Here is a 27,915-nt window from a genome sequence, read left to right as displayed (position 1 = left end):
TTCTGACTTGACATTTGGCATGGTATACGTAGTACATATACACATTCAGCACTGTGAGAAAAAAACCTCAATATACGTTCATCTTATGGGTCGGCGAAAGCGTGGAACGCGTTCAACTGCGTTTACGATTGGGTACATACATCGTGTCTTATTGGTCGTTATACGTATAGCTGTATGTATCCGTTTGGGAGCATCATTAGATATTTCATCGCTATCCACATTCCTCCATTGATCCTCATTTTATATATGCATAAAACTGATTTTGCTTGGATGACAATATGTTCATTCGATTCATATTTGTAATGTGTGGTATACAAGCGAATAAGTGTTCAATTTTTATCAGTTGTGGCCATGACCACGACCACGGACACCACAACCGCGCGGACGGGCACCACGAGCACCGACGCAAGCGCCACTGGTGCTGTCAGTGAAGTCATTAGCAGAGCCATCGCACGAACGGACGCGTTTGTACGATGTAGTCTCAGTTTCAAATGTGTTATCATACCAAGACAGCATAAGACTGGTGCTGCTGCTGTACCGTGCTGATCATGCACTGCTGGTGATAAGGGTTGTGCACTAGCGACCGTTGTCCCGTTGTCACTGTTTGCTAGTGATGTTTCATCATGGGAGGTCGATGATGATTGGGTGCTGGCATGGGGGTTTGATAACGATAAGGTTGGAAGGCGTGTGGAGGTCCATGTGACATGATGTTTAAACAAGTTTATACTTTGATACGTCTACAGTACATGTCGGTCTATAAACAAAGTTATTCATTGTCTTCTTTAGTATAGAAATTAAAATAACGACGACTTACGATTGACGTTGCGTGCTCCCTATCAAAAAGTGAACTATCCTTAGATATGTATTACAGCTTTGGAAAGTGAATTTCGCCGCACGAAACACAAATAAGCCATGATTTTGAAACTGGGCCACCGGTCTTAAAGTTAAGCTACTGTATGTCAAAGCAAATTTAAGCTATTCAACTTTCAAAAATGCTATGACTACGCTTGAAACCCTTTTAGACATACGTGGTGATTTAATAGCCGTGTACATTTTTTAATGTGCTTGACTGTGCTTGTTATAGAATGATATTGTCTTATATGGATATATGGAAGATGACGATGAAAAAATGTTATTTCTCGTAGGTGAATCTGGAAAAGCTATGGAACGGTAAATAATTGACAGAGTTTAAAGTAATAAGAATACAAAATGATAGAAATGATGAAATGCATATACAAATGGTAAAAGGGATATCATATATAAAAGAACGTTATATTAATCGGTATCCGCACCAGATATTTTTCTTTTTTTGGGCGACGGAATGCAGGGTGGTATCGTTGATGTTGGGATAGGATCGTCAATGGTTGGGATGAAAATGTTGTTGTCGGTATTGAGGCATTGTAGCGTTTCTTTTAACAAGGTTTTACATTGCCAGACCAACGTAACCAAGGGAATGAAATTTTTAAAGAACGTTTCGGGAATGAGTGGGAATGGCATCGGACCCAAGGTATACACACGGCAGGCATTACCGGACGGAATGTCCATCAATTTCACCGTCAGCTCGGTACCTATTAATGGAAAAGGTCAGAGATCCATTCACGTCATGTTTATCGATATAAAACGTTATTACCATTGATGATGAAACCTGGAACACATAATTGTTGAGTATCCTTGGTCGCCATCTTCAACAAGTTCCATAAAACATCTTTCAAGGACTTCGGGAGTTTAATGCTTGCTTCGGTTATGTATTTTGTAGAGACAGCTCCACCACTGAGTCCTGCCTCCCCGACACCAAAGTCATCATACAGATGTTTGATCAAAATGTCGACCTTCGTCCCCGTTTTTTTTCTTGTTAGTGGTGTAGCGCCAGGAACTGACCGATCTTCATTCATTCTGTTGCTTGAAGAAACACTGACTTTTTCACCACTAAATATTACGTATCCATGTTGAAGCATTTACATTAGTATAATTATATGTGCATATTTGTTCACAAAAACATAAGGAAGACATACCTAATAACATAAAACTTGCTTTCGTCATAGCACTTCTCGATAAATCCCCACAACCGACGAACCAGATCGGCTTCCGTTTTGTTGTCAACATCATAGCTATAATAGTATAGATCCAAGATGTCTCCAATTGTCTTTTCAACCCAATGCAAATCAGCTTGAGATGGGTGGAAGCGATTTTGCATATGGATATCAATAAGCTTGTTGAGATCGTACTACAAAGACAATACCCGGGTAAAGTTAGTATACAATAAATAATAAAGAAGGAAGAAGGAAGACATACAACACCGGAGAACTTGTCCAAGTATTCTTTAAGTTCATTTGGCAATGGTTTGAGCTCGGGCTTGTGATACGTGCGTAGCTCTACCAATTCAGCAGGTGTGAAATGCGCTTTCCAACAAGGATCACTGATGTCTAAGATCAATGAAAGAGAAGAGCTACCATACAAACAGAGGTCAGTTTCCTTAATATAGCCTATGTGTATAATATACAGTCAATAAAAGGTGGTACCTACTGTTCATATAGACATTCCTTGGCAAACGCATGCATCGTGTCTTCTACGATCTTTCCGGTCGATAACTGCCATTTTGGATACTTGAGCTTGCTATTATACATCTCGTTGACATACTCCAATACTTTTGCAGACAATGGCGTTCCAGATAGCGTTTTGGATGCTGATGATGTCAAACTACTTGGTTCACCTTCTTTGTTGATACTGGCTTCTATTGCTTTCCAGTTGGCTTTTCCTTTCGCCTATACAAAAATGCGTTTATGTCAGTAAAAAAGCTTTTTTTTTCGCATCCTGTCTTTATCAATATAACTTATTACCGTTCTGACACCGAGTTTCTTGACGATACGTCCGAAAGAGTGTCTCCAAAATGCCTTGTAGTTACTTATCTTCGATGAATTTTCAGCAACAAACCCTTGTTTATCAGCTAGAAACCGAGCAAGACAAATGTCGCCGCCAGCATTATGTTGTTCCTTCACGTACTTCTCGATTTCTATAAAAGTCAAAAGAGGCATTACAGCGTTTGTGAAAAACTTAAAGCTTTTGAAAGGCAGTAGACATACCTTCTTGGCATTTTTTTTGACGTGTTTCAGGATCTGAGATTTCCGTTCCCAAGGCACCATGAGGTGGAGGAGCCTCATTATCCAAGCTTCCACTTTCCATAATCGTTGTTATGGAGATTTCTTTTTAGGTTGCTATGGAGATGAAAGATGTTGCTGGTGGCGGACTTAGATGACGACTACAGGCATCCACCCCAACTTACAAAAATTAAAGGGTGGTGGCTGAGGCGGGTGCATTCTCCCTTTTTTTCCGTTGACAACATTTGGTCTGTTTCATCAACAATTGTACGATGATGGTATATGACTTTTTACAAAGGTGGCAAGATGATGTTGTTTGTCGTTATGGATATACAGAAATATCTCCTCTTCATATCTACCATTACTACTACTGCCGTTGCAAAAACCCATTAATTTGCATCTTTCTTCATACAACAAATGTACAAGAGCGCCCTAAACAGTAGTGACAACGAAAAACACACGCATGCATGGATATTCTTGCGTTAGTTTGTTTTTAACCAACCACTCGGAATACACGTTGGCAGACTGGGGCAAGAAATATTTACCGTTTCAGCATGCCGAATCTCTACACACTGCTTTTGATCAAATGCCAATAGATACGGTGTGCATAGACCACATGTCTGGGCCTTATCTCCCATTTGCACACGAAGGACACTGTCTGATGACGATCCATACCACCACCATTATCGGGGTCATACACACACCGATTATAGCATAGTCGCTCGCCATTGGCTGCCAAAGAGAGTGCCTTGCCGCCGCCGTTGACGCCACCACCGTCCTTTTGTAAAATCCGCCTACGCATGGCTTGGCCCGAAATATCCACCAGCGCAAAATCCTCGTCACATTCCATCACCAGCCAATGTCGTTCCTGTTCAATAAAACAAGAAAATCCAGATACTCGTACAGACTGGACATCAATAGTCTTGGCAGAACGTCGTTTCCTCGGATTCCACAAATGCACAAGCATATCCGCCCGGTCTTGATATGCAATGTATTAATCAATGACATGGAACCCGCCCAAGACATTTTCAATCATACACGGCTGCTGATCCCGCATCATGCGGTTATTATTTCCGTCGAGTTTGTATAACAAAAGGACTTGGCGACGGTGGCTGGTAACAACAAGAAATGGTCCGCTATCGTGGTGATGGTTCGTTGCAAAAATTGCTAGTTTGAAGCAATCGATTTCGATGATACGTTCACGTGATGGGTATAGGGTGACGCCATGATGTGATCCAACAACTAATCGTCCGTCTGGCAATCGAACAGCAGCAGTCCATGACTGTATGGTTGACGATACGAGTGGCGCATCAGACAACAAGTGCGGTTGCTTTTGCTTCAGTTCCTTTTGTGCATCAGCAATGGCTTCAACCAGTTTTTGTGGTGCATCTAACTGGACTCGTTAAGTGATCCCATGCGGTGGATGCGCTAGCGTTACTATCGCTGGTGCCGTTGTATCATGATGATGTGGTGGAACGATGCAAACAACAATAGGAAATGGATTAGACAAGACGGGTGGCAATAAGACCAGCACCACATGATCCCACACGATGATATTACCCAATTGCTGCTGCTGCTGTTGTTGTTGTTGACTACTACTACTTGATGTTGCCGTCGACGACACAACGACACTTTGTGCCTTGCATCGATACATGATACGTCTCTCTGGCGCATCCAGCCACCAAGCATTGCCGACCCACTTTTCAATCTCCAAAGGCTCGTTATTCGTCTCCAGCTGTTGGTTGAGATTATCCAGACACAGTGACAAGACGAACCAGATCGGCTTCCGTTTTGTTGTCAACATCATAGCTATAATAGTATAGATCCAAGATGTCACCAATTGTCTTTTCAACCCAATGCAAATCAGCTTGAGATGGGTGGAAGCGATTTTGCATATGGATATCAATAAGCTTGTTGAGATCGTACTACAAAAACAATACCCGGGTAAAGTTAGTATACAATAAATAATAAATAAAAAAAAGAAGGAAGACATACAACACCGGAGAACTTGTCCAGGTATTCTTTTACTTCTTTTGGCAACGGCTTGAGCTCGGGCTTATGGTACGTGCGTAGCTCTACCATTTCAGCAGGTGTGAAATACGATTTCCAACAAGGATCACTGATGTCTAAGATCAATGAAAGAGAAAAGCTACCATACAAACAGAGGTCAGTTTCCTTAATATAGCCTATGTGTACAAAATACAGTCAATAAAAGGTGGTACCTACTGTTCATATAGACATTCCTTGGCAAACGCTTGCATCGTGTCTTCTACAAATTTTCCGGTCGATAACTGCCATTTTGGATACTTGAGCTTGCTATTATACATCTCGTTGACATACTCCAATACTTTTGCAGACAATGGCGTTCCAGATGACGTTTCCTTGATATTCTGTTTCTATCATTTATGTGACATGTGTAACGGTGTATTTTGGCATAGTGTGACAGTCTTTTTAAAGGTCTTATTACAATATTGCTGGTGGCGGACTTCGATGACGACTCCCCAACAACAAAATGGTTCCACACAAAAACAACTCAAGCCAAGTTTAACGTGAAGCTAAGTATCTTGATTCTATTAGACTTATCCACAATTTTCTTTTCAATTACTTGTACATGAAGGTTGGGTCATTTGATACTTAAGTGTGAGATTCCATGGTATGTGCTGCATCTTCGAGGACCAGGCATATCTGTGATGAACATCGCTTATGTATCAATGGCACTTCCGAGTGGACATGAGCTGTACCTTTGAGGATCAGCTATGTCTGCGATTTTCTCCGAGTAAATATAGTGTTTTGAAGGATGGGTCTTTTGATACTTAAGTGTGAGATTCCATGGTATGTGCTGCATCTTCGAGGACCAGGCATATCTGTGATGAACATCGCTTATATATCAATGGCACTTCCGTATGGACGTGAGTTGTATCTTTGAGGATCAGCTATGTCTGCGATCTTCTCCAAATTACTATCAAGTAAATATAGTGCACTTATCATACACTCATTCTGATAAGTTTTTTTATCTAGTATAGCTGGTTTTGTATTGTACTTTGGGATTATTGCTCGGGCTCAGCACAGTAACGATACTTACAAATATGCACAGCCAACGTGGTAACATGTATGTTGATGGACACGATGACTGAGGTACGTTTATCTTAAAAGAAACATCCGCTCTAATGAGAATACTCTTCTCGGTCAAACTGATCGTGCATATGATGGATTATAGCTCGATTAGGCATGACTAGATTGCACAGTTTGACTTCGTATCCGGACTGTGTCGGTTCCTCGCAAATTTCTGATCCAGGTTCGCTCTATTAACATCAAGCTATTGGAGCACAAATGGCTTTTGGTGGTTAGCTTCAAGATTCGCACTCGTCACCGTAATGAAGGAGGATTGGAGATATTGGATCTTTTGTTCAACACTCAGCGCTTCAATTTTGGTGGCTGCTTCCTGATATCCATGTGGACACTGATCAACGAGTGGTTCAAGCCTTTAGTCAATGCAGTGTACTATCTTCATCATCCTCATAATTGTTCCAAGCGGCATGTCTTTACCGACAGCATCATCTTGGGTCGACTTACAAACGGCATCTTCTTCCTTTTTGCAATAAACGTAGTTGCAACCGTAATCCTATTATAAATAACAATAGCCTTGTGTGAGTCTAAGATATCATGGCCACAACCCCCGGGTCTCTAATGTATCTTTCAATTTGTCTAATTTGGATGACGATAACAAAAGAGGGTAGGCCTTGCTCTGAGGCTAACACTATTTCCTGTACATTTCTGCAGTTAACTTGCACAATCATACGCACTATAGTACTATAGGAACTAGTTTTTTTGCTGTGCTAGAAAATCGGCCATGTGTTTAAGTATCCAGGATGTTAAAATAGGAATTGTTTAACGGTTATGCATATATTATGAGCAAGTACAGTAGATAATTGATTCTGCAATAACCCCCAATTCAAGAACGTGCAAAAGGAGCAGAATATAGCGTTGAATCTTGGACTTATATGGAGGTCTTCCATGCTTATTGACGTTGTTCTGACTTGACATTTGGCATGGTATACGTAGTACATATACACATTCAGCACTGTGAGAAAAAAACCTCAATATACGTTCATCTTATGGGTCGGCGAAAGCGTGGAACGCGTTCAACTGCGTTTACGATTGGGTACATACATCGTGTCTTATTGGTCGTTATACGTATAGCTGTATGTATCCGTTTGGGAGCATCATTAGATATTTCATCGCTATCCACATTCCTCCATTGATCCTCATTTTATATATGCATAAAACTGATTTTGCTTGGATGACAATATGTTCATTCGATTCATATTTGTAATGTGTGGTATACAAGCGAATAAGTGTTCAATTTTTATCAGTTGTGGCCATGACCACGACCACGGACACCACAACCGCGCGGACGGGCACCACGAGCACCGACGCAAGCGCCACTGGTGCTGTCAGTGAAGTCATTAGCAGAGCCATCGCACGAACGGACGCGTTTGTACGATGTAGTCTCAGTTTCAAATGTGTTATCATACCAAGACAGCATAAGACTGGTGCTGCTGCTGTACCGTGCTGATCATGCACTGCTGGTGATAAGGGTTGTGCACTAGCGACCGTTGTCCCGTTGTCACTGTTTGCTAGTGATGTTTCATCATGGGAGGTCGATGATGATTGGGTGCTGGCATGGGGGTTTGATAACGATAAGGTTGGAAGGCGTGTGGAGGTCCATGTGACATGATGTTTAAACAAGTTTATACTTTGATACGTCTACAGTACATGTCGGTCTATAAACAAAGTTATTCATTGTCTTCTTTAGTATAGAAATTAAAATAACGACGACTTACGATTGACGTTGCGTGCTCCCTATCAAAAAGTGAACTATCCTTAGATATGTATTACAGCTTTGGAAAGTGAATTTCGCCGCACGAAACACAAATAAGCCATGATTTTGAAACTGGGCCACCGGTCTTAAAGTTAAGCTACTGTATGTCAAAGCAAATTTAAGCTATTCAACTTTCAAAAATGCTATGACTACGCTTGAAACCCTTTTAGACATACGTGGTGATTTAATAGCCGTGTACATTTTTTAATGTGCTTGACTGTGCTTGTTATAGAATGATATTGTCTTATATGGATATATGGAAGATGACGATGAAAAAATGTTATTTCTCGTAGGTGAATCTGGAAAAGCTATGGAACGGTAAATAATTGACAGAGTTTAAAGTAATAAGAATACAAAATGATAGAAATGATGAAATGCATATACAAATGGTAAAAGGGATATCATATATAAAAGAACGTTATATTAATCGGTATCCGCACCAGATATTTTTCTTTTTTTGGGCGACGGAATGCAGGGTGGTATCGTTGATGTTGGGATAGGATCGTCAATGGTTGGGATGAAAATGTTGTTGTCGGTATTGAGGCATTGTAGCGTTTCTTTTAACAAGATTTTACATTGCCAGACCAACGTAACCAAGGGAATGAAATTTTTAAAGAACGTTTCGGGAATGAGTGGGAATGGCATCGGACCCAAGGTATACACACGGCAGGCATTACCGGACGGAATGTCCATCAATTTCACCGTCAGCTCGGTACCTATTAATGGAAAAGGTCAGAGATCCATTCACGTCATGTTTATCGATATAAAACGTTATTACCATTGATGATGAAACCTGGAACACATAATTGTTGAGTATCCTTGGTCGCCATCTTCAACAAGTTCCATAAAACATCTTTCAAGGACTTCGGGAGTTTAATGCTTGCTTCGGTTATGTATTTTGTAGAGACAGCTCCACCACTGAGTCCTGCCTCCCCGACACCAAAGTCATCATACAGATGTTTGATCAAAATGTCGACCTTCGTCCCCGTTTTTTTTCTTGTTAGTGGTGTAGCGCCAGGAACTGACCGATCTTCATTCATTCTGTTGCTTGAAGAAACACTGACTTTTTCACCACTAAATATTACGTATCCATGTTGAAGCATTTACATTAGTATAATTATATGTGCATATTTGTTCACAAAAACATAAGGAAGACATACCTAATAACATAAAACTTGCTTTCGTCATAGCACTTCTCGATAAATCCCCACAACCGACGAACCAGATCGGCTTCCGTTTTGTTGTCAACATCATAGCTATAATAGTATAGATCCAAGATGTCTCCAATTGTCTTTTCAACCCAATGCAAATCAGCTTGAGATGGGTGGAAGCGATTTTGCATATGGATATCAATAAGCTTGTTGAGATCGTACTACAAAGACAATACCCGGGTAAAGTTAGTATACAATAAATAATAAAGAAGGAAGAAGGAAGACATACAACACCGGAGAACTTGTCCAAGTATTCTTTAAGTTCATTTGGCAATGGTTTGAGCTCGGGCTTGTGATACGTGCGTAGCTCTACCAATTCAGCAGGTGTGAAATGCGCTTTCCAACAAGGATCACTGATGTCTAAGATCAATGAAAGAGAAGAGCTACCATACAAACAGAGGTCAGTTTCCTTAATATAGCCTATGTGTATAATATACAGTCAATAAAAGGTGGTACCTACTGTTCATATAGACATTCCTTGGCAAACGCATGCATCGTGTCTTCTACGATCTTTCCGGTCGATAACTGCCATTTTGGATACTTGAGCTTGCTATTATACATCTCGTTGACATACTCCAATACTTTTGCAGACAATGGCGTTCCAGATAGCGTTTTGGATGCTGATGATGTCAAACTACTTGGTTCACCTTCTTTGTTGATACTGGCTTCTATTGCTTTCCAGTTGGCTTTTCCTTTCGCCTATACAAAAATGCGTTTATGTCAGTAAAAAAGCTTTTTTTTTCGCATCCTGTCTTTATCAATATAACTTATTACCGTTCTGACACCGAGTTTCTTGACGATACGTCCGAAAGAGTGTCTCCAAAATGCCTTGTAGTTACTTATCTTCGATGAATTTTCAGCAACAAACCCTTGTTTATCAGCTAGAAACCGAGCAAGACAAATGTCGCCGCCAGCATTATGTTGTTCCTTCACGTACTTCTCGATTTCTATAAAAGTCAAAAGAGGCATTACAGCGTTTGTGAAAAACTTAAAGCTTTTGAAAGGCAGTAGACATACCTTCTTGGCATTTTTTTTGACGTGTTTCAGGATCTGAGATTTCCGTTCCCAAGGCACCATGAGGTGGAGGAGCCTCATTATCCAAGCTTCCACTTTCCATAATCGTTGTTATGGAGATTTCTTTTTAGGTTGCTATGGAGATGAAAGATGTTGCTGGTGGCGGACTTAGATGACGACTACAGGCATCCACCCCAACTTACAAAAATTAAAGGGTGGTGGCTGAGGCGGGTGCATTCTCCCTTTTTTTCCGTTGACAACATTTGGTCTGTTTCTCAACAATTGTACGATGATGGTATATGACTTTTTACAAAGGTGGCAAGATGATGTTGTTTGTCGTTATGGATATACAGAAATATCTCCTCTTCATATCTACCATTACTACTACTGCCGTTGCAAAAACCCATTAATTTGCATCTTTCTTCATACAACAAATGTACAAGAGCGCCCTAAACAGTAGTGACAACGAAAAACACACGCATGCATGGATATTCTTGCGTTAGTTTGTTTTTAACCAACCACTCGGAATACACGTTGGCAGACTGGGGCAAGAAATATTTACCGTTTCAGCATGCCGAATCTCTACACACTGCTTTTGATCAAATGCCAATAGATACGGTGTGCATAGACCACATGTCTGGGCCTTATCTCCCATTTGCACACGAAGGACACTGTCTGATGACGATCCATACCACCACCATTATCGGGGTCATACACACACCGATTATAGCATAGTCGCTCGCCATTGGCTGCCAAAGAGAGTGCCTTGCCGCCGCCGTTGACGCCACCACCGTCCTTTTGTAAAATCCGCCTACGCATGGCTTGGCCCGAAATATCCACCAGCGCAAAATCCTCGTCACATTCCATCACCAGCCAATGTCGTTCCTGTTCAATAAAACAAGAAAATCCAGATACTCGTACAGACTGGACATCAATAGTCTTGGCAGAACGTCGTTTCCTCGGATTCCACAAATGCACAAGCATATCCGCCCGGTCTTGATATGCAATGTATTAATCAATGACATGGAACCCGCCCAAGACATTTTCAATCATACACGGCTGCTGATCCCGCATCATGCGGTTATTATTTCCGTCGAGTTTGTATAACAAAAGGACTTGGCGACGGTGGCTGGTAACAACAAGAAATGGTCCGCTATCGTGGTGATGGTTCGTTGCAAAAATTGCTAGTTTGAAGCAATCGATTTCGATGATACGTTCACGTGATGGGTATAGGGTGACGCCATGATGTGATCCAACAACTAATCGTCCGTCTGGCAATCGAACAGCAGCAGTCCATGACTGTATGGTTGACGATACGAGTGGCGCATCAGACAACAAGTGCGGTTGCTTTTGCTTCAGTTCCTTTTGTGCATCAGCAATGGCTTCAACCAGTTTTTGTGGTGCATCTAACTGGACTCGTTAAGTGATCCCATGCGGTGGATGCGCTAGCGTTACTATCGCTGGTGCCGTTGTATCATGATGATGTGGTGGAACGATGCAAACAACAATAGGAAATGGATTAGACAAGACGGGTGGCAATAAGACCAGCACCACATGATCCCACACGATGATATTACCCAATTGCTGCTGCTGCTGTTGTTGTTGTTGACTACTACTACTTGATGTTGCCGTCGACGACACAACGACACTTTGTGCCTTGCATCGATACATGATACGTCTCTCTGGCGCATCCAGCCACCAAGCATTGCCGACCCACTTTTCAATCTCCAAAGGCTCGTTATTCGTCTCCAGCTGTTGGTTGAGATTATCCAGACACAGTGACAAGACGAACCAGATCGGCTTCCGTTTTGTTGTCAACATCATAGCTATAATAGTATAGATCCAAGATGTCACCAATTGTCTTTTCAACCCAATGCAAATCAGCTTGAGATGGGTGGAAGCGATTTTGCATATGGATATCAATAAGCTTGTTGAGATCGTACTACAAAAACAATACCCGGGTAAAGTTAGTATACAATAAATAATAAATAAAAAAAAGAAGGAAGACATACAACACCGGAGAACTTGTCCAGGTATTCTTTTACTTCTTTTGGCAACGGCTTGAGCTCGGGCTTATGGTACGTGCGTAGCTCTACCATTTCAGCAGGTGTGAAATACGATTTCCAACAAGGATCACTGATGTCTAAGATCAATGAAAGAGAAAAGCTACCATACAAACAGAGGTCAGTTTCCTTAATATAGCCTATGTGTACAAAATACAGTCAATAAAAGGTGGTACCTACTGTTCATATAGACATTCCTTGGCAAACGCATGCATCGTGTCTTCTACGATCTTTCCGGTCGATAACTGCCATTTTGGATACTTGAGCTTGCTATTATACATCTCGTTGACATACTCCAATACTTTTGCAGACAATGGCGTTCCAGATAGCGTTTTGGATGCTGATGATGTCAAACTACTTGGTTCACCTTCTTTGTTGATACTGGCTTCTATTGCTTTCCAGTTGGCTCTTCCTTTCGCCTATACAAAAATGCGTTTATGTCAGTAAAAAAGCTTTTTTTTTCGCATCCTGTCTTTATCAATATAACTTATTACCGTTCTGACACCGAGTTTCTTGACGATACGTCCGAAAGAGTGTCTCCAAAATGCCTTGTAGTTACTTATTTTTGATGAATTTTCAGCGACAAACCCTTGTTTATCAGCTAGAAACCGAGCAAGACAAATGTCGCCGCCAGCATTATGTTGTTCCTTCACGTACTTCTCGATTTCTATTAAAGTCAAAAGAGGCATTATAGTTTTTAGTATCTTTTCTCAATTCTTTTTTTGTAAAAAAACTTTTTTTTATCAAAGCTTTTAAAAGGCAGTAGGCATACCTTCATGGCACTTGCTTCGATGTGTTTCAAGATCTGAACGTTCCATTTCCAAGGCTCCGTGAGGTGTCTCATTATCCAAGCTTCCAGTTGTAATTATTGCTGAAAGATGTTGCTAGAGAAAGTTTCATGGTTTTGATCTTGAAGGTATTTTACTACCGGGTTTAAAAGTTGGAGGATACTTCACTACCAAGTCAAAAGAGTTGAAGGTAGAGTTAGGCTAAGAAGCTGTGAAATTTAACAGTACGATAACAGTAACCGCTGCAGGGTCTGAGTGTTAAGCATTCTGTTAAAATTTAACATAACAGGGTGTTTAACAGCGACCGCTGCTGGTGCTCTAAAGTATGACAAGACCGGCCCGACCACATTTTCTGTGAGCCTGTTTGCTAAGCAGAGATAATTTACCAATGGCAGACCCAACATACCCATGCCTGCAACAATACAAACAGTGTCGTTATATGCGTACCAGGCTGATGAACCGTTTTTACGGTCGACATCGTAGCTTTCTTTGCCAATATCAAAACCTATGTCAATTTAACACGTACATTTAGTAATTGAATCAAGGGTAACGCATTTTTTAAAATGTCTATTCAAGTACCTATCATGCTTTCGAAAGTGGTACATACTGGAGGTAAAATCCGTCGTTACTTTTGCTCTTTTTTTCAGTATACTTGACATAAGGTATAAAGAGGAGAAAACAAGAGCTACAAAAAAATAGTTTTCCTATGCTATCGTTTCCGAACGCCTGCGTACATCCAAAGAGACCAATCAGCCTAAAATAGCAGCAGTAATATTAAAAGATCATTGACGACGACGGTAATGAAAGCACATATACACAACAGCAACAATGATCCCGTTGGAATGACAAATTAGATCGGAGGAACCATCTAATTAGCTTCAATTATATTATAAATAACTCTTTCTCACAAGATTGGGTTATTATCGGTTATAGATAAAGCGCACTGCGATGTGACCTCCGGTGGTTAAAGCACTATACATCTGAGATCCAGAAGAAGCAACAAGGTTACCTCGCGTCCTCATAAAATCATAGCACGTATAGAACGTTGTGAAGAAAACGGGTTGATACGAATATCAAAGCAACGAGCACACAAGCTGAGTGCGATAAATATCGAAGACTACGTTTTACAACTGGTGTACCTTATAAAAATGCAAATAGCGGTGCAGCTAGCTTTTCTCTTCGTATACTTCTATTACACATACAAAACGCATATATCATACCCATTCCTCCTCTGCTTAACATTCACGCAACAAAATAAAATAAAAGAAAGATATTACACATTTGGACATGACGACATTCGGTGTTACAGTCGTGAGAAAATAAATGCCGTCTCCAAACAGATAATCGTCCTAAACAGGAGGACGTCAATTTCTAAAGCGACCCATGTCGAACGAAAAGATCCATTTTCCATTGATGATATGGGTGTTTTTTTTCTGGAGAGCACATTAGCAGCATCATATCTGACGTTTTCGTTGTTATGCATATTCTTTTCAAGACTTATTAACAAGTCAAACGCGGCGCAATGGTCATGTTCTTGTTTTGCATTTGCCCAAGCGCTGAAGCTTTGGAAAAATTACTAGGTCTGAGCGAAGGTGGTACACGTTGATTTGGCTTTGAAACAACTATGCACATCAGAATAAAAGATAAGCGACCAGAGTGGGCTAGGTGCCGACCTCTGTTATTATTGTTTAGATTGTTGCTTGCTGTATAGCCCTTTGATTATCGGCGTAGCAGCTAGAAGATGATGTAGGTTGTATACATAAAGTTCAAAGAATTCCAATTATTCGAGTATTTCCGTATAAGAGAAAGGCATGGTATTTAATCGTTTCTTCGGCTACGAATCAGCAGGGTGACAGTCTGTTTTTCATGTACCCTGCCACATTCCTACGCTGCAAAAGTATTACCCACACTGACTCTCCAATTTTTCCACGGTCCTGTCGCTTTGAGAAACGCGCAGATTTTCTCACAGTCCATCGATAAATACAATTTTGGTATGTCGCGCCAAAATACTGGGGCAACAAGAGCACTGTTGCATCAGCACCTGTACTTGCAAAATGAAGGCAGGACAGACGTCTTTCCAAAATCGATAGTCAAATAAGAGGCTGATCATCACCAGCCTCAAGACGGAACTGGATAAGGAACGTGGATCGTGTCAATCGATGGTATAATGAAACAACTTTAAAAGAATATCTGCGCCTACTACAGGGCTCCAATCTGTACTATGCAGTCTACCAAAGTGAGAGAGAAGCACGCATTCTGTGGTTTACGAACGGTTATTGGAGCTGCTGCTGTTGTACTCGAAAGAAACATTTGCATGCTAGTAGTTGTAACAATACTTTACTGACACTTTGCCGCTACGAAACAGAATATGTATGATACTGTATATAAGCGGTAATACGTTGCCACCACCACAACCCCAATCATATAATAAATGACTCAGACTGCGTGCGCAGAAAGACTTTATTAACATCAATCCTACTGGACCTTTGATAAGCAAGTGATATATTTGTGAACAGGTTGCCTGCAGATTAATGTGCATTTTAAAGAAGGCTTTTACAACATGCTTATTTTATTAGAAGTATCTTGGATATTAGGCTCAAAGAAGAGTCATTTGAAAATTAATTAGGTTTAAGTTATATATTGGGAGAGAGAAGGTTTTCACATCAACATCTTGATAAGCGAGATGACGGTACCAAGCAATGTCAACAATGTTGTCTTGAGAAGTCCGGTGATTCCAGTATTTTCAAAAAATCCGTCGGCAGCTCCGTTGACAACATCCACAGCGATTGCAATCAAATCGTCTCGACTCGGGGCGGGTTGCTGCTCACCTTCCGCTGGCTGTTGGCCTTGCTGCTCATATTCGGGACTTGACGTCAATTTAACCATCTGGATTGCAACTGTGTTCATAAAGGGGACACTGCCGGACGGGCCCTTTGATTCAGCCCGGGAGCGCTGAATGGCGGTATCGAGAGCACGCAAGTAAGTTGCAAATTGGCGTCTTTCTGTTTCTGTTCCTCCAGGAGTACTGCCAGTAGTAGTGCCATGTTCAGAAGCAGCAGCGGCAGCAACATCTTGCTTTATTTTGTCAGCGCCTTCGGCAGTGACACCGGATGGATCGTTCGAGCCAGTGGGATGGGCTTGGACAGAGGCCGAGAACAGGAAACACAGGTGCAAAGCCAGGACCACCGTCAGAAATAGAGAGGAAAACTTGATTTGCATGGTTACAAAAGAGAAGTAATGTGGCTAGAAGATGGTAGATAAATGTAGTAGTTACCGGCCACCTTTATATATCTATTTCTCACTTTCTGTCGAGTCTCCGATTTCTACATGCTCGTACCTGAAAAGTATTTCTTCTCCTTGTATATATTACATATATCTCCTGCTTCTAGGCGGGCATCTGGATACCCCTTTCCCGGAATTGAGTAATGTTGTGTTTTCCAATTGATAGGCGCTTTAAAGAAGCATTTTCGCTTAGGAGAATCACGCATAGCTATGCATGAAGCAATTTTTCAGGAACCGCTGGAAAATGCTTATATTTAACATTGTTGGCGCTCTTGATATCGCGGTGTGTGCATAACATGGTTTCCACTACATAGGTCCAAAACTACATTTTTTCACGCTAATTGAAAGGAAAGCTCATGTAATACTATAAAGAGTGCGAGTATAATATCAATCGTCGTAATTTTCTGAAGGGTCGTGCACAATCAGTGCTCCTTAGGTGAGTTAAAAATAACTGTAATAGCTTCTACTTGTTCCTTGCTCTCAAGAGTCTTATATCTCGACCATTTACATGAATAAGCAAGGGGAATGACCCTTTATTCCCCGCTTCGGCATAGTAAGCAGTGTACGCCGGCGCAATTTTCTAGCAAGGGTACAAGGCTGTAAGAAGCTGCTCCGGCCATCCCTTTCCCCCTAGTGGCGAAAAATCATTCATTTGCTCAATATCTTATGTGATCGGATGTTTTTTTGTAGTAATGATTCGTGCTTTTCACTATAGTTATTCTATATAGGATAATAGTATATCTTATCGTTTCATATCGTACACAGAACCCCATAGAGCTTCTTTATGCTTTCAAGAGCTGCCATGGAAGTAGCATCTATGAATGCTGTCATTTCAATAAAAAGGCAAGGTCCTTCCAAATTGAGGCGTCCCATGTCTTCGCTCTGTACGTTATGTATGGAAAATAAGCTTTGCTGGAAGAAAGGGTGTGCATAACGGACTGTGCTGTATCCCACAGCTAGCCGCGCGCAACCCCTTTTTTCTATCTCCCCAAGTCTATATCCGTTGGCGACACCCCGCTATTCATGTACATGCAGAGAGAGGTAGATTTTTTATTATAGAGCTGGATGTATGTACCAAGTCACTCACACGTTGCTATAGTAACGAGCGACTACACTAAAGCCTCAAATACCACCAATAGTCGATGTATCAGACAGAGTATCTTCCCCGTATGTATACGGAGCGTCCTAATAGAAGTTTATCAAGTAAATCAATAGGATGTGAGGACAAACAACCAGCAAATCAGACAGAATTCTATAAGCAAAAACATTAACGTCAGTCATTAACCGCAACCAATATCCATGATTACCGATGATACGATAATAAGGAGATCTTCCTGTCAAACGTTAATAATATATAAATCCTCTTTCTCAATTAATTTGTTTGATACACATCATCTTTTGTGAACGTGTCGGCAATAGCTCGTTTGGTATAATACACTTGTAAAGTTTACTATTAATAATAAAGAAACCAATGCTAACGAAAAACGTAACAGTCATAGGTAAGAACGGAGTAATAAAGATACATACAGAAAGAGGGGATATATACGGTATTAAAATACACATAGCACAAAAAAAGAGAAACAAATAAAAGAACACGAATTGTCTAGTTTTGCTGGTGTTAGATATTGTATTGATAACCATCAGCAAAGGTATCGATCAAATCTTCAATGGCGGTCTTGGTACCAAAGATCAGACCAACGAGACCGACCAGAATGATTAAACAATTCCACGCCAACTCATAAATCTTCTTGTTACGGAACCCGGTAAGGCGCCAATAGAAAAGAACCGGGAAAATGAAGATGATTGCACAGTTGGCGAAAGCACCGAGTAAAGACATGAGCAAGTCAAAGAAAGGGATAAGAATGCCGATAGCACCGACGAACACCATGATAGCCGCACGTAGACATGTACGAATAAGAAATTCTTTTGTTTTTCCGAACCGTTCGACGGTAATGTTGAGCATATCTTCGACGTCTAATGCAAAGGATACAAGCAAGATAGGTGCAGAGACGACGGAATTGATGGTGATCAGGACGATGGCAACGATACGTGCGGGGCCGGGGGGAACACTGTTATAAACAGGACTGACAACATCGATGCCGTAAATGTAGTAGCCGCAAACTGCAATTGCGATATACATGACAGCGGCAAAGCTCAAGGCACCGGTCACAACAAAAGGCCAGCGCTTAGGGTTCTTCATCGAGCCTTCAATGTTTGGATAGACGACATTGGCGCCGAAACTGAACGACATGGTGGCGAGAGCGACGGGGAAACCATCCCAAATAACGTTATCTTTGTGGCTGTCGGTGTGATTAGGAGCATCGATACCGGCCAAGATAATTGTGATCAGCATCTATAATAAGTTGTGAAATAGGCACCTCGTAGTGATAAGCATCGTATTCATTGTCTGTGGGTTGCAGAGCACAAAAATGTATTTACCGTAGTCATAACAGCAACCAAACCCAAAAGACTGGTCCATGCAACGTTGTTCATTGATTTTGCAAAAATGTACGGAATGCCGATAACACCACACCAGATGATGGTCCATGCAAAAGTACCGAGTTCACCTGCTGTGCCTTCACACAGTTGATTCAAGTTGCTGGCTGCGAGTACTACGTACAGGACAGCTGTACCGATATAGATCCACGTTGTGAAAAAGAAGGAGACCCAGCCTCCAATTGAGCCAAATGATGTAGTGGCAATTTCTTTGAAAGACGCCAGTCGTCGGTTTTTGCCCTTGTACATACACGTTTGCATGATGACGCCTGTATACTACATGCCCAAAATACTACTAGTCAGTGACAACGTATCTAAATAGAAGCGTGTATAAATATGTTCTCTTACGATAGACATCCACCATGCTAGAATCAGCATGACGAGACCGGCCCAACCACCTTTTCTGAGGGCCTAGTTATGAATGAAAATTACGTAAATGAGAAATCGGGGTTCTCATTCTTTTTTGATTTCTTGTTCGTGCGCTCGACAAAAGATAATTTACCAATGGCAAACCCAACATGCCCGTGCCTGCAACAAGACAGACAATGCTGTAAAATGCGTACCAGGATGAAGAACCATTTGTCCGGTCAACATCGTAGCCCTCTTTGCCAAATTCAAAGTCTATGCAATGTTTACACGTCTAATATCAGTAACCAGATCAAGGACACTAACTTGACTCATGAGTTTTGTCTATTTCTATACCTATTATACTTTCGGAATGGGTACTGGCGACAAAATTCGTCGCTCCTTTTTCACTTTTCAGCATCTTTGACATACGGTATAGAAAGAAGGAAAAGGGCGAAGGAGGAGGAGAAATAGAAAAACAATGAGATATAATAAATAAAACGGAGAAAACAAGATCTTTTTAAAAAAAAAATTATCGAATCTGCGCCTGAATAAGGTTTCAGGCATATCAAGTATAGCAATAAATTGGTGAAGAAATACACTCTTTCTTCGCGCGCTACATTAGTATTTTCCATGCTGTCGTTCCCGAACGTCTGTGTAAACCCAAAGGGGCCAATCATCCTTGTCTTAATATAGCAGCAGCAGTAGTAAAAAAAATAAAGAACGACGATGGCAACATGAAAGCACAAATGCGCAACAATGATGTTAAAGGTGGAAGGTCGAATTAGCTCGGAGGATCCAACCATTTCGCTTCAAATCGTGTCATGCTCATCCTTTCTCTTTCCCACCAAATCAGACGACTATCAGTTATACAGAAGACGCAAAACGATGTGATTTGTGGTTGTAGTACTAATACTATGTGGGATCTAAAAGAGGCAACGGGGTTACTTCTCGTCCCCGAAAAATAACATAACACGTATAAAACTTTGTGGAGAAGTGGAGTTGAACCAACGAGCACGCAAGCTGAGTGCTGTCTATATCGGAGACAAGTTGAGTTGTTATTGACTTAATACCAATAGCGGTGCAGTTAGCTTTCTCTTGCCTATCACACATACCAAAACACATACACCACTTCCGTCCTCTGCTTGGTCTATAACATCGATGTCAGAAAAATGATGCATTACACGCTTGGACATCAAGATATACGGTGTTACAATCGTGAGAAAACTCTATATGCCATCTTTTAACCAGACCATGGCCCAAAACAGGGAGCCGACAATTTCTATTTACAGCGACCCGTGTCAAAATGTGATTTTTTCCACAAAAGGGTTAATCTTCTGTCATTTGAGTGTTTCTTATAGTGAGCACACAGTATATCTGACGTCTCCCTTGCTTTTGTATATCTTCTTCCTTTAAGAAATACTAGGCCATGTAATACGCATATGTCTAGCGCCGAAGACATGGCACTTTACCAGGTCCGAGCGAAGGTGTTACACATTGATTTGACTTTAAGACAGCGCTGCACATCAGAACGAAAAAAAATAGGTGCGGGCCAGGTGCCAGCCTCCATTTCGCGTTTTAAGGTTGTATAGCCCTGTTTTCAGAATATCGTCTTAGCAACTAGAAGACGCTGCCAATATATACAAAGTACAAAGCATTCCAGGTACTTGAGTATATCCACGCAACGTAAATTCGTAGCATCTCTTCATTTTTGTTTTGATGTCGGATCAGCGGGGCGACGGTGTTAGTTACCGTTCCTCGGATCTTTGTTTTCACACGCCCCGCCAATTTCTTGAACGAGCTACCCTGCAGAGTATCACCCAGGTAAACCTCCACGCTCCTGTCGTTTGATGAGCCCGCAACGTTTCTTAAATCTCATTGATGATGTATGGTATTGAAGTGTCGCGCCGAGATACTGGAGCATATGGGAAAGCAGGATAGACGTTTTCCCGAATTTCATGGTCAGATAAAAGACTGGGCAGATCATCACTAGGACTTCGATCGTGTCGGTCGACGAAACTTAGAACGAGTGGCTACGCCTATAAGAGGATACCCTTGTTTGTCCTATGGCAGCCCATGGGAGTGAGAGAGAGAAACACATGTTGGTGTTTTACGAACGGTGGTTGCAGCTGCTGCTGCCCTGGAAAGAAGTATCTTGCATTCTTAGTTGTTACATTCATTTTGCCACCGTGTGTAACGTACACAACCGCTCGATACATCTTATGATAACAGATCTTTTTCCCTCTCTTAGGAAAGAAAAGCACACACATGTTCCTTTATACATTCTTCCAATCCCGATCACGTAACTGTGACAAGAATCGACCAGTACTATAGCTGACGACAGTTGGTGTTTGGACAAAATCGACCGGCGCATGACCTTAGAAATGCACAAGCCGAAACTAGGATGGCGATAGTTGGTCGGACACTGCCACTCTTGGACTCTCTGCTCATAAAAGCGCTGGCTGAATCCTTTGTTTTACGCTTGTCCAGCGACATCTGCGGTCAACAAGGATAGATTACTTTGCTTTGCCAACAACATCCAACCATACAGTCATACAGACTTCCAGATAGTATATGCGCGCATCCATGATATTAATTATATTTATTTTTCATTTTCCTCATTATTTCCAGCTGCTGGTGCAATACTGCATTATATATGTGTAAACTTTTTTGAATGAATGCAATAACAAAGAGCAGAGTCATGATTTTTTTTTCGGTGGTATAACTATAGAGAATGTTGTAAATACCCCTACATCATAAGTGTAACCGTTCGCAAATACATCGATCAGGGCTTCAACGGCTGCCCAGGTACCAAAGATCATAACGACAAACCCATACATATGGAGACATCTTCATTTGGTCCGAACTTATTGAGAACTCTGGAACGCTTGGCGTCCAACAATGACAACAACGAGAGAACCTTGCCCATAGTGAAAAACTTACTTATGCCACTAAGGTACATATGATGACGAGTATCTCTTGTCGTAAATTCTCCATCCAAACAGCAAAATACATAAACCACAAAAACTCTTCGGAATGTAGATGTCGTTTAGCGTCAAACTCGATAATCAATACATTAAAAGAGAATACTTTTATTATACAGGCGTATCTTGCGAAGTACATGCTTTATACAGAATTTTATTTTGCTGCTACTATACTAACTAGGTACTATATATGTAACTACAAGAATCATGCAAAAAGAATGAAGAATAGTAAATGAATATACTACGTATGATACAGAAAACATCCATCAAAGCGAATCGTGAATCCAAGAGGTGATATCATCAGCTATGCATTTCATCGTATCTCTCCTCTATTCATATTGTTTAAACGTCTCTTATCTGCTTTTATGTAACATGACCTTACAGAAAAACGACGATATGCAGATTGCTCAACTTATTGTTATGATTCAAAGTGTGACCTTCAGCGCAGCTACAGCTGCTTGTGAACTTACTTTGCCTGTCTATATGCTCATTGGAATCGTTTAATAACGAAGAGCCGTATCTACCGCGCCAAATGAAGAAATTGCAAGGAAGACCATCAACAGTAACAGCTGAGCATACGACAGCTCTATAGAAATGTTGATGTTCCAACCAAAGCCATCAAAGAAGCACAAGGATCACTTTGGGACACGTTTGGTTTGACATTCACTCACATATGCACCTTGTACAAAAGTATGGGCTTGCGATGAAAAGGCCTACAAAACTAGAAGGCGCACTTATCCTGAAGCTATCACGAAGCGTGTGGACTGGGTACTGCATATCACCAACAACAATCCAGACTTTGATTTTGCAGCCTTACATGATATCAAAAGTATTTTAGGGCGGTCAGGACGAGGCGAGCCAGCAAAAGCACTACTGTAGCTCAAAACAACACGATCAAGGCGACACAAGAATGTGCGAGTGGTTCATAACGTCTATTCGTTGGCAAAAGGCCCACGATCTGGTTCTCCTAGCAAAACACACCAACTTGAAAAGTAAAATTCTGTGTGATGATTGAATCTGTTGCTTTCTTGCTAGGCGTCGGAGAGCGTCAACTGCAAGGTATAACCCGCTTGATGATTTAGCGCAACATGTACGTATCTTTGTTGCCATAAACTATAACATCTTATGGCTTGCTGGTGAGGGTGGGGGGGGGGCAACAACGTATGATGATAATGTGGCATAGTCGTCATACACAAAGGACGGGCCACATGTTAAATCAAACCACACGGATGTGCGTTATGATCAAATTTTGAGCATTCAAAGTCTCTTGACCAATTTCAAACTCATTAGTAAGTATAATAAACGAGATGCGATCCACAGGTTTAAAAACAATTTATGTTGTGGGAGGGAGGTAGTATCCTAATTGTTTTTTATGTTGTCTCTATCTAAGAATATGAGGAAATTTCCGTTGTTATTGTTGCAAATGGGGTCAAAAGAAAAAAGTAAAGAGGGGTGGGGAAGAGAAATGTACAGAAGATGTGTGTGTGTATCATATCTACTACAATTGAATACTAAATGCGATTCGTACTCGCTACTGCTTTACGAATTTTTACTGCTGCGCACAGTTCATACCGCTACCACCCCGTCCCTCATCATCGCTATCATCCTCGTCATACGCATTTCTTGACTGGCCAGATGCACCAAAGGATTCAAGGTCGCCCGAAATCAAGGCACATTCGTCAACAATGTCATAGGATGCGCTGGACACAGCATTGGGTTTTGGCTTGGGCAAGATATTGGCCATGGCAGCGACATTGTCTGGGGTGGCGAAATAATCTTGTGGAAATTCGACATCAAACTGGATATAGAGATCGCCGTGGTTGTCCGACCGTCTATAGATGGGCATACCCTCGTTGGGCACGCGCTTGACCATTCCTGGCTTGATCACCTGGCCTGCAGGATGCTGCACTTGGATACCTCGGCCATCCAAATGCTTGACCACCACTCTGTTGAATCCGCACAATGCTTCACTCAACGAAATCTTGATATGGCACAACAAGTCATCGCCGCGTCGTTCAAAGACATTGTGTTCCTTTTGTTGTAACACCAAGTTGACATCGCCTGGCTCCACTCCCGGCTATAGTTTCATCAAGTAGTAAAAGCAAATGTTTATCAGCGAGACTGTGGCCATACTAAGCTATAAAAGTTTTTTCAAGTCTTTACCTCTTGATCACCTTCGCCCTTCATGCAGATCTTTTGTCCATCAATCATACCCTTTTCGACGTAGATATCCAAAAACTTCTTTTCCGTCGTGACCTTCTTGCCACGGCACTTTTTGCATCTGTCCTTTGCAATCTTACCAGTGCTGTTACACTCTTCACAGGGCACTTGCATCTGTTGGACCATACCCATACCCATCTGTCGCATGGCCACGCCAAATCCACGACCATGACACGCGCCACATTTACGTGTAGCACCCGTCTTGCCACCCCGTCCACTGCATGTTGTACAAATCACATTTTTTTCCAACGCGAGCTTGGTCCGTTTGCCGTTATATAAGTCCTCCAATGATACTGCGAGTGGATATTTCATACTTTCGCCCTTGCGAGGACCGCGCTGTTGTGGCATGCCACCAAAGCCAGCGCCACCAAAGCTTGCTCCTCCCATGCCACCAAACAAGTTGGCAAACAAGTCGTCGGCAGACATACCGCCATAGTCACCACCACCACCACCAGGACCTCCTTCGCCAAATTGATCATAGTGGGCTCGTCGGTCAGGGTCGGACAAGACTTCGTATGCGTGTGAGATTTCTTTGAACTGGTTTGATTTAGCAGATATACCCTCAAAGCGTTAAAATAGGTGTGTGTGTGTGTATGTGATTGAATGATCATTAAGATCTTCTTTTTTTGTCTTACCCGTTCACCTTCGTCAGGGTTCTTGTCTGGATGGTATTTCATAGCCTAGATATACATATATCGTGAACCACAAAACGCATACATACACACATAACACACAAAAAAAAATATTAAAACAAGGCCAAGAATAAAGAAAATAAAGAAAAAGGACGGTTTTATTTACATACCAACTTTTTATATGCCTATACGAATTTCAATTTTTTACAGAGAAAAATATGCGTACATGACAGTTGTTTGTTGTTGTGGTAAGAACGTTTGGGAATAATGACAAGGACTCCATTCAAAAGCAGAGAGAAAAATAAGCGAATTTCGAGTTTTTTAACTATTTACCCTTCGGATCTCTTGATCGGACGCCGTGGTTTCGACATTGAGGGTTTCATAGTAAGCTGTTTCGATCGCCATGCTTCGTGTCGTGTTCGTCTCGTTATTATGCGTGGAAGAGAAAACGATACAGTAGCAATAAATGGAGAAAAAGCTATATAACGTAATGTATAATTATAATTGTGGGTGGGGTATTATGTTCCTTTTGAGTGGTTTGTGACTTAGATCGCCGGTTCCGGTTCTGGTTCCCGCTCCTGCTGATGCTGATGTTCCTGCTGCTGACGACGGTCCCGCGTTGTTGTCGGAACTGCTGCTGCTGCTGATGGTAACTTTGACGGTGGTGGTTGTGCCTTTTTGAGTTTGCCAAACAAATAATGGATTCTCGCCAACTCGGAATCTGAGGGTGATGGTGGTGGTGCGGAATGTGTAAGCTGCCGTGGTGGTGGAGAACTTGATATATCAAGTACATCACGGCGTTGCTGTTCTTGTTCTTGTTGTTGCATTTCTCGTTCTTTTCGTTGCTGCTCTACTTGTTCCTGTTGTCGCCTTTCCTGCTGCTCTAACTCGGCCAACTCCTTTTCCAATTCTTCTTCATCATCCGCGATATGTACACGACTCGCTTGATCCACGCCGCCCATAATGGCTTCTTCTACTTCCTTGTGGTCTTGGAACGCTTGTTGAACATTGAACAGCGCTTCATCCACAGCTTCGACTGATAAGTCTTGGTCCGACACCATATTCCGTAGTGCATCGGCGCCAATATTAAATGCTCGAACGATCTGTGTATATTTATATGTTATAACCCACACAGAACCGATGTCCATTCGTATAATCTGCCTTTATGTTGTGTGCATCCATGTCGCCAGCAAACTTGCTTACCTGCAGGTCATTTTGAGAAGCTTCAATCTTCATAAGCAACGTTTCCATCGTCTCCACCGACCGTAACCGACGATCGAGTATTTCCAACAAATGTTTCTTTTTTTTAAAAGCGTACATGGCCTGAGACTTGCGACCTTCGGCATAGTGTACTTTGGCTGACGCAGTGTATCTAGAAAGTTTTTGTTTTAGTTTCTAAAGACATTGAAGCACACAGTGGCTTCCCCTTTTCGCCTGAACTTTTGTAGCCACCTACTCTTCTGCTTTCTGTTGCAGTTCCTCGACTTGCGAATGTAATGCATCACATGTTGTTCTGATACTAATGATAGCGCGGTCTTGCTGATCGATAACCGCTGATGGCGTGCCTATTTGTGCTTTATATGGGAATTTGATGGCCTAAATAACAGATATATTGAGTAAGGTGGTGGTGGTGGATTACCAAATGACAAAATTGGGGTGTTATAGCTCAAATTATTTACCACATGGGATTTACCGTAACCTTGCACATCATCCGCGACAGCCACGCCCAGTTCTGAGCTCATGTACTGCAGCAATAACCAGATATCATCATCCGTCAGTGTCCGTTCACCATCCGTGCCATAACGAGCGCGAAAGTCGCTGAACGTCATCAGTGCACTCGACGAATTGGATGCTGGCTCATCGACATAGGATTGCAAGATCCCCTTTGCAATTTCTTTGACGGTGGGTAGGACTACATAATTATGCTTATCATGGTGATACGATGCTGGAAGCAGCCAGTATTGAGATTTCTGCATAATCCACGACAGCCATGATTGGGACGTTGTCGGTGGAATATATCGTTCATTGAACTCGCGTAACGTCATGATATCACCATCCTTGGTCATTTCTTTCTATTAATACATGATGTACGAGCACCAGAAAGGTACCAGTGACATGTTGTTTCAACATATTGTAAACGGAGAGTTTCCCCACCCCACCACCCCTTAACCACAATAACAAGATGCTTACCACAACACAATCTAATGCTAAAGGTTTACCCATTCCGGGCCGTACAAACAAATCCGCCAGCTCATGGGAATTAATCACCAAACGGTGATTGCTTGTGCCGAGCAGCCCTTGAATGTTGCAATCCAGAATCAATGAACGCCAATAGCTAATGTTGGCATCGTAACCATATGGATTCAAGAGGGCGAGTTTGGAGAAATCGGAATACAAGGACGTTAAGCGTTTTGTTGGGTGTGCAAGATCGAAATCGGTATATTGACTTGAGAGGTATTCTTGTAATCGTGAGTTTCGTTTTGATGCCATTTAGTTGAGGGGTTTATATATATTACATAAAAGGTGGAGAAAATCATATAGATTAGCTGTAGCGCGTATCCTTTTTTTTTCTGCTGCATATTCGCCGGGTCTTGAAAAGCCTACCCAAAAACAGATTATGCTGTTACCAGTAGAAGAACTAGCTCGGTTATAATGCACGTCCTGTTAGTAGGTTCATGCCCAAAGCTGTCAATACCGCAGAACGCTACATTACATTCTGGTGCATCAACAAGCGGTCGTGGGTCCTTTTCTTGAATTTTACTGGCACAAGTATACACATTATATTAAAAGGTCTAGACAGACTGTGTGTATGCTACATGATGACAATATTACCATATTCAACAAGTTGGATTCCCAGAGCTACAGCGCGCTTATATTCAACCACAACCACCAAACCTCCTTTG

General features: G+C 41.7%; 8 protein-coding genes across 8 annotated transcripts; all 8 read right to left on the bottom strand.

The window, feature by feature from the left end:
* Positions 1-1,027: 1,027 nt before the first annotated feature.
* BDB00DRAFT_846706 (uncharacterized protein) lies at positions 1,028-2,931 on the bottom strand. The gene is made up of 5 exons (XM_053125174.1): positions 2,524-2,931; positions 2,293-2,446; positions 2,013-2,224; positions 1,631-1,926; positions 1,028-1,568 (listed from the first exon to the last, which is right to left on the bottom strand). The coding sequence occupies exons 1-5, from the start codon at positions 2,622-2,624 to the stop codon at positions 1,276-1,278; spliced, it is 1,056 nt and encodes a 351-aa protein (XP_052975081.1). The 5' UTR covers positions 2,625-2,931; the 3' UTR covers positions 1,028-1,275.
* Positions 2,932-4,089: 1,158 nt separating this feature from the next.
* BDB00DRAFT_791600 (uncharacterized protein) lies at positions 4,090-5,422 on the bottom strand (the record flags this gene model as incomplete). The annotated part of the gene is made up of 5 exons (XM_053121049.1): positions 4,090-4,484; positions 4,656-4,830; positions 4,871-5,020; positions 5,091-5,244; positions 5,322-5,422. 5 exons carry the CDS (start codon positions 5,420-5,422, stop codon positions 4,090-4,092), a joined length of 975 nt encoding a protein of 324 aa, XP_052975080.1.
* Positions 5,423-7,464: 2,042 nt separating this feature from the next.
* On the bottom strand, positions 7,465-10,305 carry BDB00DRAFT_791599 (uncharacterized protein; the record flags this gene model as incomplete). Its single annotated transcript, XM_053121048.1, has 9 exons — positions 7,465-7,546; positions 7,940-7,958; positions 8,553-8,693; positions 8,756-9,051; positions 9,138-9,349; positions 9,418-9,571; positions 9,649-9,887; positions 9,963-10,135; positions 10,206-10,305. 9 exons carry the CDS (start codon positions 10,303-10,305, stop codon positions 7,465-7,467), a joined length of 1,416 nt encoding a protein of 471 aa, XP_052975079.1.
* A 1,271-nt stretch (positions 10,306-11,576) lies between these two features.
* On the bottom strand, positions 11,577-13,230 carry BDB00DRAFT_28237 (uncharacterized protein). Its single transcript, XM_053116779.1, has 5 exons — positions 13,038-13,230; positions 12,760-12,932; positions 12,446-12,684; positions 12,215-12,368; positions 11,577-12,144 (listed from the first exon to the last, which is right to left on the bottom strand). The coding sequence occupies exons 1-5, from the start codon at positions 13,081-13,083 to the stop codon at positions 11,968-11,970; spliced, it is 789 nt and encodes a 262-aa protein (XP_052975078.1). The 5' UTR covers positions 13,084-13,230; the 3' UTR covers positions 11,577-11,967.
* A 2,372-nt stretch (positions 13,231-15,602) lies between these two features.
* Positions 15,603-16,330, bottom strand: BDB00DRAFT_846674 (uncharacterized protein). The gene has a single exon (XM_053125173.1). The coding sequence runs from the start codon at positions 16,270-16,272 to the stop codon at positions 15,712-15,714; it is 561 nt and encodes a 186-aa protein (XP_052975077.1). The 5' UTR covers positions 16,273-16,330; the 3' UTR covers positions 15,603-15,711.
* A 1,512-nt stretch (positions 16,331-17,842) lies between these two features.
* BDB00DRAFT_963230 (transmembrane amino acid transporter protein-domain-containing protein) lies at positions 17,843-19,809 on the bottom strand. Its single transcript, XM_053129746.1, has 5 exons — positions 19,534-19,809; positions 19,334-19,452; positions 19,180-19,242; positions 18,775-19,107; positions 17,843-18,688 (listed from the first exon to the last, which is right to left on the bottom strand). Exons 1-5 carry the CDS (start codon positions 19,604-19,606, stop codon positions 17,954-17,956), a joined length of 1,323 nt encoding a protein of 440 aa, XP_052975076.1. The 5' UTR covers positions 19,607-19,809; the 3' UTR covers positions 17,843-17,953.
* Positions 19,810-23,709: 3,900 nt separating this feature from the next.
* Positions 23,710-25,057, bottom strand: BDB00DRAFT_771893 (DnaJ C terminal domain-containing protein; the record flags this gene model as incomplete). Its single annotated transcript, XM_053120001.1, has 3 exons — positions 23,710-24,237; positions 24,324-24,917; positions 25,016-25,057. 3 exons carry the CDS (start codon positions 25,055-25,057, stop codon positions 23,710-23,712), a joined length of 1,164 nt encoding a protein of 387 aa, XP_052975075.1.
* Positions 25,058-25,557: 500 nt separating this feature from the next.
* On the bottom strand, positions 25,558-26,988 carry BDB00DRAFT_771864 (Snf7-domain-containing protein; the record flags this gene model as incomplete). The annotated part of the gene is made up of 4 exons (XM_053119998.1): positions 25,558-26,115; positions 26,216-26,384; positions 26,469-26,608; positions 26,692-26,988. 4 exons carry the CDS (start codon positions 26,986-26,988, stop codon positions 25,558-25,560), a joined length of 1,164 nt encoding a protein of 387 aa, XP_052975074.1.
* Between the last annotated feature and the right edge of the window lie 927 nt (positions 26,989-27,915).

The sequence above is a fragment of the Zychaea mexicana genome, assembly GCF_025766255.1.
Source record: "Zychaea mexicana strain RSA 1403 chromosome Unknown BDB00scaffold_101, whole genome shotgun sequence".
Taxonomy (NCBI): Eukaryota; Fungi; Mucoromycota; class Mucoromycetes; order Mucorales; family Lichtheimiaceae; genus Zychaea; species Zychaea mexicana.
The sequence above is the reverse complement of the archived record's forward strand: the minus strand, read 5'-3'. Positions and strand labels throughout refer to the sequence as shown.